At 38.8% G+C, this 13,046-nt stretch overlaps 2 protein-coding genes and 1 long non-coding RNA gene across 3 annotated transcripts in view; 1 reads left to right on the top strand and 2 right to left on the bottom strand.

Moving 5' to 3' along the window:
* pip5k1aa (phosphatidylinositol-4-phosphate 5-kinase, type I, alpha, a) overlaps positions 1-2,489 on the bottom strand; it is a 16,809-nt gene extending 14,320 nt beyond the window's left edge. The window contains exons 1-2 of the mRNA XM_082520894.1: positions 2,334-2,489; positions 1,810-1,959 (exon numbers count right to left, since the gene is read on the bottom strand). Of these exons, the coding sequence (XP_082377020.1) occupies positions 1,810-1,858 (49 nt within the window). The 5' untranslated portion in view covers positions 1,859-1,959; positions 2,334-2,489. The remainder of the gene's footprint in view (positions 1-1,809; positions 1,960-2,333) is intronic.
* Positions 1-8,631, top strand: part of LOC309698449 — a 27,059-nt gene extending 18,428 nt beyond the window's left edge. Inside the window, exons 2-3 of the long non-coding RNA XR_014274103.1 lie at positions 5,829-5,994; positions 8,609-8,631. This is a non-coding gene — a long non-coding RNA (uncharacterized lncRNA). The remainder of the gene's footprint in view (positions 1-5,828; positions 5,995-8,608) is intronic.
* Positions 4,933-13,046, bottom strand: ecm1a (extracellular matrix protein 1a). Its single transcript, XM_082520897.1, has 4 exons — positions 12,986-13,046; positions 7,036-7,151; positions 6,670-6,923; positions 4,933-5,500 (listed from the first exon to the last, which is right to left on the bottom strand). The coding sequence occupies exons 2-4, from the start codon at positions 7,106-7,108 to the stop codon at positions 5,297-5,299; spliced, it is 531 nt and encodes a 176-aa protein (XP_082377023.1). The 5' UTR covers positions 7,109-7,151; positions 12,986-13,046; the 3' UTR covers positions 4,933-5,296.

Genomic DNA, 13,046 nt, shown 5'->3' with positions numbered 1-13,046 from the left:
GATTGGTTCGGCTCTGCGCTACTTAATTTGGATTGGCTGACCTTTTTTTTTTTTTCTTTGAGGACAAGAGCGGCGAGGTCTATCGCAATAGCTTAATTTCTCTATCGAGTAAAAGTTATATCGCGATACATATCGTTATCGTTCTATCGCCCAGCTCTACTCTTGACATAGATAACAAAGACTTTTTGCCTTCACTATATATGGACCGGTTATGTTTAGGTTCATAGCCCCATCCCCAAAGCCCATTGTAAGCCTCCTGCTGCCTGTGGTCTGGCAAATCAAAATGCGAAATCCTTTTTGGATAGCATGAATGCCTCATCCTCTGAGTTCAGGGAGGGAAAGACCATTCAGACTGCTATCAGTTCAAAAAGCCAAAATCTGTACTGGTATGGGAGGGCATTAGCTCACAAGGCAGGGTTAACTCACACATGTGTGAAAGCATCATTAATATACCAATTTTTCTCGCTACATACGCAGCTAGAAAGACAGCTAGTTTTGAAAGAGGTCCTTGTTTAATCCAGTAAGGACTTATTATTATTATTACTGCAGTTCCAACACCCACTAACAAAAATGTGGCATTAGAAAATGTAAAACTAGTCAAAGGAGGCCAAAATCTCTTGTTTCAACACTTTATTATTCACACTTCCTTAATTTCAGTTCCGGTTACTCATCGCTCCTTTCTTCTTACAGTCAACAACTGGTTTCCTTTCTTCAGAGTCTATGCTGTTCTTGTACATTTCCATAGAACGGATGCTGAGTAACAACATTTTTCTGGAGTAGTGACAGCAGTGACAGGGTGTATATAAAAGTGTTCAGAGGGATAGAAATAGTGTGAAACTGTTGTGCAGCTGAATTCCTGTGTTAAGCAATAAGGAGAAAACAGTATGTTTTCATAACTAGAGCAGTCAGTGTTGAACATCCTCCTGTCCCAAATGAGTTGATGGCATCAAATTCAAAATGATTATATATTTCTACGTTTACCATTTAACACAATGGCACAAAACTTCTGGAAAAGCGCTCGTTTTAATCTTTAATAAAGTGAGGCAAGTACGTAAACTTTCTGTGAAGCATGAGATCCATGTACTTTGTCCTGCAAACCACTTTTTTTTTTAAAGATCAAATCAAGGACAGCCAGAAACATCTGATTTAAGATGTAATTATGTACTCGGGCCAAGAAAAGTGGCCTTTGTACTCAATTAAAGTTTTGTTTTTTGTTTTTTTGTTTTTTACCTCAGATGCTCTGATGAAAACTTTGTGTCATAAATCTACTGTGATGTGAGGTAAATAAACATATTTTTTCCATTTTCTTTCCTTTTTAGTACACATTAAAGGAATAGTTAAGATATTCTGCGAAGTACTTTTATTTGCTTTCTTCTTCTTTTATTTGAGATGCCCCAAATTTACTGAAGACAAAAAAAAGGTTGTCTTTTAACCTATTAAGGACTCTGTTAAATGGCTTCAATTATACATCTATATTGATTGTAATGATTGAAGTATTTAAAATATGCCTGTGTACAACATGCATAAGTCAACATAATTAAGCATAGTTTACATACGTGATGTCAGGTAAGCATTTTTGGCTACTCCTCTATTATCCCCAGGTGGTCCCATATGAATGGACCCCCACCTCTTTATCTTGAGTACACTACCATGTGAGACCTAACCGTGGGTCATGTCTCAGAAATAAGTCATCGCTTATTTCTGAGACATGCCTTGAGAAGTGAATCTGTATGAAGCAATTAAAGTTATTTCAGGCTATATGTTGTATGCACTGGCACGAAAGGTGGTGTTTTACAACACAGTACTTACTGCCAGTCTGGCCCTGTAGCCCTGGAGGCTCTTCTGCAGCTGTGGCCATTCAGACAAGAAACTACACTCTGGACTTGATTTGGAGGAAACTGGGGGTCTTTATTCACCCCTTCAAATGTATCGGTGACGTCAGTTCAGCAAGGCGTGGACCTGTGTGGAAAAAATGCCCAGCTCAAGAACAGTAAACACTCTACATGATTTCATGCTAGAAATACCAACAACAGCCACGTTGAACAGCTCTGCTGATGGAGACAAAGGTGACATAAACAGGCGGCAGCTTCCTACCAAAAGCGACTAAGCATCGAGTAGGCTATTAAGTAAATTAACTTTTAAAAAGAAACACACACACAACAACACAGAGAGGCTAATGCGTGTTGTGACATGTTAATGTGGGAGATACCGAAACGTCTGAGCAGCGCTATTCAACTGAACATAGGCGACAACGCTAGCTGCCGCTGCTTTAACTTTTCTAACTTTAACCACACAGATAAGTCTCGACAATACACACAAAACATTAAACTTACCAGAAAATCGTGTTTAGACGTTCTTATAGCTTCTAATTAAATTTAAAAAATACTTTTTATTCTTTTATAAAGGCGGTGTTTTCCTCAAAACAAATAAACAAGGAAGCAGTGCGGAAGCGGCAGTTTTGTTTGGGCTGCTAGTCTGGGCAAGAACAGCATTTCCGGTGGGGAAATATTTCAGAATAACATAGGCACTTTCAAAATAACATAACACCACCCCATGATTTAAGAACCTTCTAAAATTAATGTAAAAAAGGTGGGGAAAACAAGAAAAATAACTTAATCTAAAGAATTAGTTAAGAAGCTTTGTAGTGGGAATAATAAGAAATGCAAAAGTAGCTATTTTTAAAAACGTAGAAGAGAGAAATAACTTATTTGTACTGCTAAACAGCATTTTAAAAAGGTAGAAGTAGCAATATTATCATGTAGTAAAATTGTTTTGTTCAAAATGTTATACATTGGGAATAAAATGTAGTTGAAGTATCAAAATTTAAGTTGAATGACGTATTAATGAAGGCTAATGACTTGATTTAGTGTTTCATGATCACACATACAGTGCCATTTACTTTTGTGGTTAGTCATGCAGAAACCTTTGTCTCTGTTCTTTTGTTGTGAAAAAGTTCAATTTCATTGGTAGTTGAATTAAGATCTTAAAAAGGAACACGGCATGTCACAATCTATAGAAACAGCTATGAGACAAAGTCATTGACGTCTATGAGTCTGGAAAGGTTACAAAGCAATTTCTAATTTCTTGGGACTCCAGCAAAATGCAGTGAGAGCCATTATCCACAAATCAGGAAAACTTAGAAAAGCAGGGAACTGTTCCAGGAGTGGCCGTCCCACCAGAATTACTCCAAGTACAGTGGTATGCACCTCAAGTTTGGGTACCCCTGAATTTTCATGTTTTTCCTTCATAAATCATTGGTTGTTTGGATCAGCAATTTCATTTAAGTATATCATATAGCAGACAAACACAATGATATTTGAGAAGTGAAATGAAGTTTATAGGATTTACAGAAAGTGTGCAATTGTGACTTAAACTAAATTAGGCACGTGCATAAATTTGGGCACCCCAACAGAAGAATTACATCAATATTTAGTAGATCCTCCTTTTGCAGAAATAACATCTCCAAACACTCCTTATAGCTCCCAATGAGAGTCTGGATTCTGGTTGAAGGCATTTTGGACCTTTCATCTTTACAAAACATCTCCAGTTCAGTCAGGTTTAGTGGTTTCCCAGCATGGACAGCCCGCTTTAAGTCACACCATAGATTTTCAATAATATTCCGGTCTGGGGACTGAGATGGCCGTTCCAGAGCATCGTACTTCTTCCTCTGCATGAATGCCTTAGTAGATTTTGAGCAGTGTTTAGGGTCATTGTCTTGTTGAAATATCCAGCCCTGGCGCAACTTCAACTTTGTCACCGATTCTTGAACATTGTTCTCAAGAATCTGCTGATATTGCCTGGAATCCATGTGACCCTCAACATTAACAAGATTCCCAGTACGTGCACTGGCCACACAGCATGATGGAACCGCCACCACATTTGACTGTGGCTAGCAAGCGTTTCTCTTGGAATACTGTGTACTGTTTCCACCATGCATACCTCTTGTTATGCCCAAATAACTCAATTTTAGTTTCATCAGTCCACAGCACCTTATTCCAAAATGAAGCTGGCTTGTCCAAATGTGCTTTAGAATAGCTCAAGTGACTGTTTGTGGCATGTACGCAGAAAAGGCTTCTTCTGCATTACTCTCCCATACAGCATCTCCTTGTGCAAAGTGTGCTGAATAGTTGAATGATGCACAGTGACACCATCTGCAGCAAGATGATGTTGCAGGTCTTTGGAGCTGGTGTGTGGGTTGACTATGACTGTTCTCACCATCATTTGCCTCTGCTTATCTAAGATTTTCCTTGACCTGTCACTTCCGGCCTTAATTAAAACTGTCCCTGTGGTCTTCCATTCTTTGGGATTTCTTTAAGTAAAATCAGTTTGGCTCCTTTTTTAAAAGTTAATAACAGATGAAAAAAAAAATCAAATTTGTGATTGTTTTGATCTTGCAAATTACTAAAAAACTGTTCCGAGTGATCACCTTGATCTGTGTCTTTTCAAGGATGACAACACCCCCATCCATATGAAACGGGGGTCACTGAATGGTTTGCTGAATCTCAAAATGTCAGTCAAATCATATGGGAGCTGGAGTCACCAGATTTTAACTCCTGTAACGCTTTCACCTTTTACTTTGAAGGAGTCACACAGATGACCATTCCAGTGATTGTGGTCTGGATTATATTAGTGAAGATAACTCAATCAATGGTGGTTGTAAAGTTTTGATTTGAGATTTTTTTTTTTTTTTTTTTTTTTTAACTGCACAAAGATGCTACACCACACTGAAACCTTTATTACCCATCAACAACATGTTACAGCCACACATGCTGATAATCCAGCCAACTGTGACCCCTGGTGGAGACCTTTACGTCATATGTATTTTTTCAAAAATAATTCTACAGATTTGTGACTGGATGTTAAAAAGATTGATTTTTGAAGGCGATATATCAACCTTATAACAGACCTTCATGGTAACAAAAACCACATCAGTCTCTTTGCGGAGTGCGTTTATTTTTCTCTCTAAAAACACTACATGTCAGAAATTACAACATTTAAGCCAGACACATTCTGTGAGCCTTATAAAATTAAGCACCGAGTTGCATTTTAAAAATGTGTTTCCTATTAATATGGCAAAGATTAGTTAAAATGCTGAGCTGATAACAAGGCTAGATGGGACTCTAATTGTCCTTAGATAGTGTAATCCAAACCAGTATGTCCTGTCCGCATCAGGAAGCAGCTGTACGTGACAAAGACAAGATTTAGATAGCATTGTCTGATAGAGGTTTGCAAGTGTTTCTTCAATACTATCTCCCTATAGGAATGTGAAAGAGTGGAAAGTTATTATTTTCGATCTCTAGCAGGTATTTGGATCAAACGTGAATCCAGGCTCCTCTGGGATTTCAGGGGCATTGTAGCCTGGTTTTGAGGTGTAGTTTGGGTTTGGCAGCTCACTGTCGAAGCATGACCAGCGGGCTTCTCCAGTGTTCTCACAGCACTCGTACGGGAGGGTCATGGTGGAGTACTCTTCCACACAGAACAGAGACAGGGCGTTTTTCCACTGTAAGAAAGAAGAGTCATGTCACACAGTATCGTCACATTAGCTGAGGGGGGGGGGGGGGGGGGGGGTGCAGCTCACGGCGATTCACTCAGCATCAGTCAATATTTTCTTTTTATCTTCCATCTGCATAATTATTTTAGAGAACTTTAAAAGTAAAGGTCAAGTAAAATTTAATTTGTATAGCACATTTCAAGATAAAAAATGCTTGAACATAAAAAAGGTTTTAAAGCTTGTATTATAACTGAAAATCATCTTGTCATTTTTATTTTTGATCAAATTCATTTACATTGATAAATAAAATGCAATTTGTCTTTATTTTCTGTTGTAGCTGTCGAAGCTGGATGCTTCTAACAATTACGGCCAAAGTTTAAAAGAAGTTGGCGAGGGAGGTTGTTGTACGTTTCTACTCCGGTCAGCAGCTTCACACACCCACTACTGAAGACATCCATTTGTGATGAGCTGCCAGCTTAGAAGAAGGCTGATCTAAAACACAGGTGGGCAATTCATTTTTCTAAGGGGCAAGATTAGAAACTCGCTCTCTTGAGGGTGCCCACATCAATAAGCTGAACTCAGTTCTGTTAAAAATAATTTTATGCTTTATTAGCCTGGCCCCACACAACAGTCCCTGCTTGTTTAAGTCAAAGGAGTAACTGAGAATTAAACTGGAAGTACAGATCGCTGAAGTACCTGAAGCAGCCAAAGCTTTTTCAGGAGTGTAAACCCACTGCAGCTTCCAGATTAGCTTGCATGTCATCTGACCAAGTATTTCTTCAATAGTTTTGAAGTTAGATGAAGTATTTTCATCCTCATGTTGTTGGCACAACCAACTGTCACTCACCAATTTACATAAAAGTGATTGGAAACTGCTGGCTTCAGCAGTGAAGGGGACAAAAATGCAGGTATAAAATGCTTTACTGTGTCGTGTTCTTTAAAATTATACTAATTTGTATGAATTTATAGTTTTGAAAACCAAAGCCTCTTGGACAGTCCATAAATTTTAAGACAATGAAGCTTAAAAAAAAAAAAAAAAAAAAAAAAAAAAGAAAAAAAAAAAGGAGTATTATTAATTCCCTACTAACTGTATAAATAGTAAATAATAGCAGAACTCTCCCTGATGATATGCTAAGTGTTTTCAAGTTTACTTCGGTCCCAAACACTCAGAGACTCACCGCTTGTTGGGCGCAGCAGAGGATCTGGCTGCTCTGCTCTAGGTGTCCACTGCAGCACACTCTGAACCACGACTCTAGGCGGTTCATGGCATGTCCACGGCGTCGGAAGTGGCTGGACCCGGATTTGGGGAAGAAACTGGGAGGGTACCTGGGGCGACCTCTACCCTGATGACAAATGGCAGCCAGATTGTGAGTGGTGGGACGGGCAGGGGGGAACGGGACGTTGGGCTCTTTGCGAGAGTTCTTCTTGGTCTCTGAGGAAATCCAACAAGAAGAAATGGAAAGGTTCAAAGCACTACAGTTTGAAGAATGCATAATGTATATATTCTTAAAAAAAAAAAAAAAAAAATCTATAAATCTATTTACCTCCCAGATGTGCACCATAAAACAGCACCAGAGCAATTATGCAAAGTCCTGCAAGGCGCCCAGGTGAAGTCATGGCTGGATGGCGGTGTGATGGAAATCGAATACTGAAGAGGCTTCTGTGAATGTATTGAGAGAGGATGCTCAGCCAGCTTATATGGGAGAGCCAGGATTTGTGGGCGTGAAATGCTTGGAAGTGACCGGTGCACATTGGGGAGGGAGACGATATGAGGGAATGAGGTGGTGTAATAATACTGGAGGCTGCTGAGATAAAAACAAAATGAGTTTGAACTTTAGGGATATCTGCTGATGCGTGCAAGGTCGGGCTACACAGTCAGCATTCACTTAGGATGAAATCAGTCCAAACTTAGACATAATACCATCATTAGCAATAACAGAGTTTGGGGGGGGGGGTGGGGGGGGGGCAGATCCTTTGACCGTCAGACTTTCCTCCAAACATCAGCAATGGCTCTGTTCTATAAATAGAGCAGAACAGCATAAGATACTGAAGAGGCTTTAAGGAATAGAGTTTGTATTCATATTACTTACAACTTTTGTCTGCTATGACATGTCAAAAACAGATCAAGTGCTGTGCAGAGTCTTGAGCTACCCCTCATTTCTTTATATTTTGGTAGGAAAATGGGACATGGGTGCAGTGATTTATTGAAAGGTGCACACATAAGAGAAAATACAGAAATTTGTACAATTTTAGCAAGCAGGAAAGTCAGTACTTGGAACGGACATCTTTATTATTTAATGCAGCCAGGCACAATAGATGAAAGGGGGTACCAAGTCAGGTTTTTAACAAATAAGTTATTATAATAAGTAATTTTAACCAGTGTACAATTTCATGGTAAATACAGTCTTATAAATACGCTGTACTTTTTGGTGCACAGATTAACTTTCTTTTTACACCTTTACTTAATATTTATAATGTTGATGTGCATGACGTATGCTTTATTATTCAGCTGTCCTTTTATTTTACCATAAATGTGACGAGGACTGTTCTCCTTTTACAGCTTAAAGAAAAAAATATCAATCCAATGAAACTCTGCAGGCTTTATGGAGCCAAGCCTAACCTTTTCCTTCTTTCGTAATCATTGTTCAAACACAACTTCTTGAAAGGAGTGTACAGAAAAGGAGTGTCTCCTTTACCTATAGTTATGCAATTTTTTAAATTACTCTCACACTGCCAAAAATAACTTGCACATTAGGAAAAATGATTTACTGCCATTTAAATAAACTTGCAGTACAAACAGCCTGCCTTGTTGTCGCCTTATTCTACTATATGTGCAGTTCAACAAAATAACAGTCCTGTGAAAATGATCGGGCACAAACACTGGACTGAAAACGGGTGAAAAAGGAGTTAAACGTCCAATAAAGAACATTTGGATCTTTAGAACCACAACACAAAGAAATGAGGGCTGGCACATCTGTGATCTAACATAACTCTTTACTTTATTATTATTTAGCAGACGTACCCTCCCCTGTGTTTGTGGTATGCCTCCCTCTGTCTCAGACTCTGATTCCTCATCTCATGCGTGTTGTTTAGTTTTCGTACTCATGTCTCCCACAGGTTGTTTTGGAGAAAGAGTCCTGTGTCAGTTGTTTCCTGCCCTCCTCTCCCTGATCAGCCCGGTTTGTATAAATAGTCGTCCAATCTCTGTGTTTGACCTTGTTAGATTGTTTGTTGATGGTCTCCATTGATGCTACTTATGTGCTTTATGTGGACTTATTTAACTTTATCCACCGTATTGTTCTGCATTTGGATCCTCGTCTGTACACCGCACGTCATAACATTTAGCATTAGTTATGGTGTTTTGTTTCATATGGGAAGCAGTGGTCAGATTTAAGAAGTGTGGAATAGATACTGCAACTTTGTGAAGGCAGTTCACTCATTGTTTCCCCCCCCACACACATACCATAGTTGTAATTTAGTTTCAGTAAACTGTAATAAACAGAGAAGAATGTAAACATTAAAAATGAGTGCTTAGTTTTTATGTCATCGAGCCACTTTTTAATTAACCATAAAGTAGAAAATGATTTTTCCTCTTATCTTTGCTGACTGGTCAAAGCTTGGGAGTAACGTGGTTTATCAAAAGTTTTTCCAGACTGCACACTGCTTACGGTCAACTCCCCCAAACCTGTTTTCAAATACTGTTATCAGTCCGGGAGAATGCTGAACATGGTTTCCCACTTTTATTTAACTGTCGTGCATTCATTTGTTGTCTGCTGTTGACTGACAGCTAATGGGTGGTGGTTTCTTTCAGCCAAATCAATAAGTGTCTGTCAGCATTTTATTGGTCTGTTCTGTGATCCTTAAACACTCTTAAAAATTAGTGTTTTTATGATTAATTTAGTGGCTTTTTATATAATGTACTGTAAAAGAATTAATGTCATTTTAGTGTTTGTTTGGTACTCATATTTTAAGCTTTTTTGAGAAACTCAAATTCTCTTAATGCTCTTGTCCTATGACAGCTGGGATAGGTTAATAATGCAAATGCCAAACAGCTTATTCTGTAACTGATGCTTGTTTGGTGTCATTTAACCATACACAGCCACAAGATGTCACGATCCTTGGTCGCTTTACCAAGCGTTTTGAGTTTTCATATATTTTGATGGTGCATGTTTAAGTTAATTTAGTTATCTTGAGCTCCAAGGTTGCCCAGTTGTATTAGATTAGAGATATTTAGCTTTCAAAAAGTTAAGATTACCCGATTTCCTGAGTGGTACGCAGTACTTTCCTGCCTCCTGTGTCAGCCTCTGACATCAGGGCACAGTGAGGGCAGTGTTACTAAAGTTCATCACAAATTTACACCCAAAAGACAGACATCAAATTATGTGCTGTGTACAGAGAGAACTACAGAGAGAGCTTGACTTATGCTTCCTGATACAAAAAGTCTGCTCATTACGGTGTAGCATTTTCAGTGGGAGAAACATTTCATCACTCATCCAAGTGACTTCCTCAGTCTCAGCTGAATACAGGTTTCCCCAATGATTGAGCATATATCAAGAAATGCTTCCTGATACTTTTTAAAAAAAATCATATTTAGAGTCCACAAAAATATTCTGAAGTTGTACTCAGTCATCACCTGATCCGTTTGAGTCAGAAAAATTCAAATTAAAACCCAGAGACTTTGGTGAACGATGCCAGTCTATCACTCTTGCCTCTTACACCACTCATCACCGGGGCAACCAAGAGCAGTGCAACAGCCATTGTTGAGCGCATTTCCAGCACGTGTGCCATGAACAGATGCAAGCAGTGCTTGTTTCAGGTCTTGTGGTGTTATGTCTACATTTTCAAATCTCCCACATGCTCAGCATATCACGTAGACTACTTCACGGACACTCATGGTCAGCTTATTCATTTATTTTTAACCGAAGGATAACTAGAAGAGTCATTGATCGCGAGTTCATCACAGAAACATTTCTGTTTATATTACAGTCTTCTCAGCAATTGCCCTTCCATCTATGTAAGAGCAAGTATGAAGTCAGTTTTAGAGAAGATTAAGGGTATTGTCATATTTTACTCACTCTGGTGTCATCACCCTTATCTACTTTGATCATCCACTGAGCACTGTTGAGTGTTAGAGACAGGATGTTTGTAATTTTAGTGACCTTGTGTAAATGCAAGAAAGCAGTCTGTCACATTGAAGGACATATCCTGGTCAAAAACCAAGATTCCTCAAAGTGTTACTGGAGGCCAACATAATGCTATCCAGATTAAGTGATTAGACGCCATGTTTCTAGGATTTTTAGGACAGTACAATAACCTCTGTTACATGTGAATTTAGAATCAGAAAATTAGAGGCCATCCAGGTCTTTATATCTTTAAGACATTCCTGCAGTTTAACTAATTGTGTGCGTGTTATCTGGTGAGCAGCTGGGTGTCATCTGCATAGAAGTGAAAATGTATACTATCCCTTCTAATGATGCTGCCTAATGGATTGTATAATGTAGACAGAAGTTGTCCCATCACACAACCCTGCGGAACTCCATAATTTATCTTAGTGCGTGAGGACAACTCCGCATTTACATGAGCAAGTTGGAGTTTGATAGATATGTAGATACGATTCAAACCACTGCACTGCAGTACCTATAATTCCTACAGCATATTGCAATCTCTGATCTAATGAACACAGAAATGAGTCATCATAGGTAACCTTTAGTGCTGTTTCCATACTTTTCCTGCCACCCAACAGGTACCCAAATTTCATGCTAAAAAAGATGTTCCACTATTTTTTGGTACCATCCTATACCCAGAGTACAAATACTTTGTTACTGTACTTAAGTACAATTTTCAGGTATCTACTTTACTTGAGTATCTGTACTTTCTACTCTACATTTTTAAAACAGGCTTGTTACTTTCAGTTTAACAGCTTTGGGGAGAGGATGTTTCTATATTTCTAAAAATAGAAACATCCAAAGAGCTCCAAAGAGCTCCTTTTTACTTTGAGTAAGTTTCAAAGCCTGCAATTTCTTTTACCTTTACATGAGTAAAGTTGAATCAGTACTTCAACTTTTAATAGGATTTTTTAATAGTAGTTTTTATACTTCTACAGAATGTCTGTACTTTTGCCAACTCTCACTAAACCATACTGTTTGGTAAATTTTGTCTCTGCTGTCACTGTCACGGTTCACGAGGCGAGCCGTATGGAATTGTGAAAGGATCCAAGATGCAGCACAACTGAAGTGAGGAAGCTTTGAGGGACCGTGCTTAATACAACAAAGGCGAGGGTGGCGAAAAACAGAACTGGGAGTAACCTAAACTGGGAAAAGCTAAATAAAAACAGACCTGAAACCTTGAGACATGAAACAGAGATGCAGGGAGACGTAGAAAGACACAGGGAAACCACTCTGGACGACGAAGGGGAAAAACGCAGACGGACGAGGTCACACACACACACACACACACACACACACCAGGAGTCAGGGAATGGGAAACAGGAGGGGAACACACCTGGGAGACATCACCGCTGACGAGGCAGGAGAAACGTAAACAAAACGCACTGACATCAGACAGGGGCTTTCAAAGTAAAACAGGAACACATAGACGCAAAGACAGACTAAGAAACGTGGACTTGACACAGGAAAACACAGGCAGAAAAGACTAAACACTAAACTGAGGAAGAACAGAACCAAAACCCAAAGAAATAGAAAACCAGAACCAAAATACATCACAATGATAGAAAACACAAAACGCTGGGTCAAAAGACCCAGGATCACAACACTGTCAGACAAACAAAGTTGACATTTCTTTCCATCTCAGTTTAACCAGAAACTCTGGTCAGACTGGAGCTGACAAGGGCAGGTTTAATGAAATATGTGGGCTGCAAACTGTAGCCTTCAAACTAACCTTGGTTCCCGACTATATGAAATACAAGCACAAAAAGGAGATTTGTGTTTAACATTTAACTTATATTTAAATAGCATTGGAGCCTGATTATTGCTACTCAAATGTTGCAGCAGTTTATGTGGGTCGTGATCATGGAAAACCAAATCTTCTCTACCAGTGCCAAACAGTTCCTACAAATGTGAAACCATTTAAGGGAAATAAACAGGCATAAGATGTAATACCAAGAAGAACTGTTACAACAAAAAAAATAACTAACCAAATGTCTTTTTGTGACACACACACACACACACACACACACTTAAAGTCATGTCTGTATGACTTAAAAAAAAAAAATCCTAAAATTGTTGTCATGGTATTTAAGGTTTCATTTATTGTCAAATTCACATATATGTTAAAATGATGTCAGTAGGTGAGCAGATTTTTTTTTATGCTTGATGCATGAATACAAAAAAAAATGTGCACCAGTGCGTTAGACAAAGCCTAAAGGAGCGTGCAAAAACTCCAGTTACTCAGATTACTTCGTCAGAAATATTGCCTGTCTGATGTTTTTGTTACCTTGTATGCAATGGTTTAAAAGCAGCTGTTTAAAATCCTTACCGATGGTGAAGTTCACTCAGTCTGCAAACTGGCCTCCACCCTCTTCTTCAGGTGAGCAGAG

Source organism: Aulonocara stuartgranti (assembly GCF_965226115.1).
Source record: "Aulonocara stuartgranti genome assembly, chromosome: 22".
Taxonomy (NCBI): Eukaryota; Metazoa; Chordata; class Actinopteri; order Cichliformes; family Cichlidae; genus Aulonocara; species Aulonocara stuartgranti.
This window is presented reverse-complemented; position numbering and strand designations above follow the sequence as displayed.

Excerpts from the sequence above, each read along its gene's own strand:
- ecm1a (XM_082520897.1), bottom strand. The coding sequence starts at position 7,108 with ATGACTTCACCTGGGCGCCTTGCAGGACTTTGCATAATTGCTCTGGTG. Across the intron at positions 6,924-7,035 it reads TTATGGTGCACATCTGGGAG|AGACCAAGAAGAACTCTCGC; the intron begins GTAAATAGATTT and ends GGATTTCCTCAG. Across the intron at positions 5,501-6,669 it reads TCTGCTGCGCCCAACAAGCG|TGGAAAAACGCCCTGTCTCT; the intron begins GTGAGTCTCTGA and ends TCTTTCTTACAG.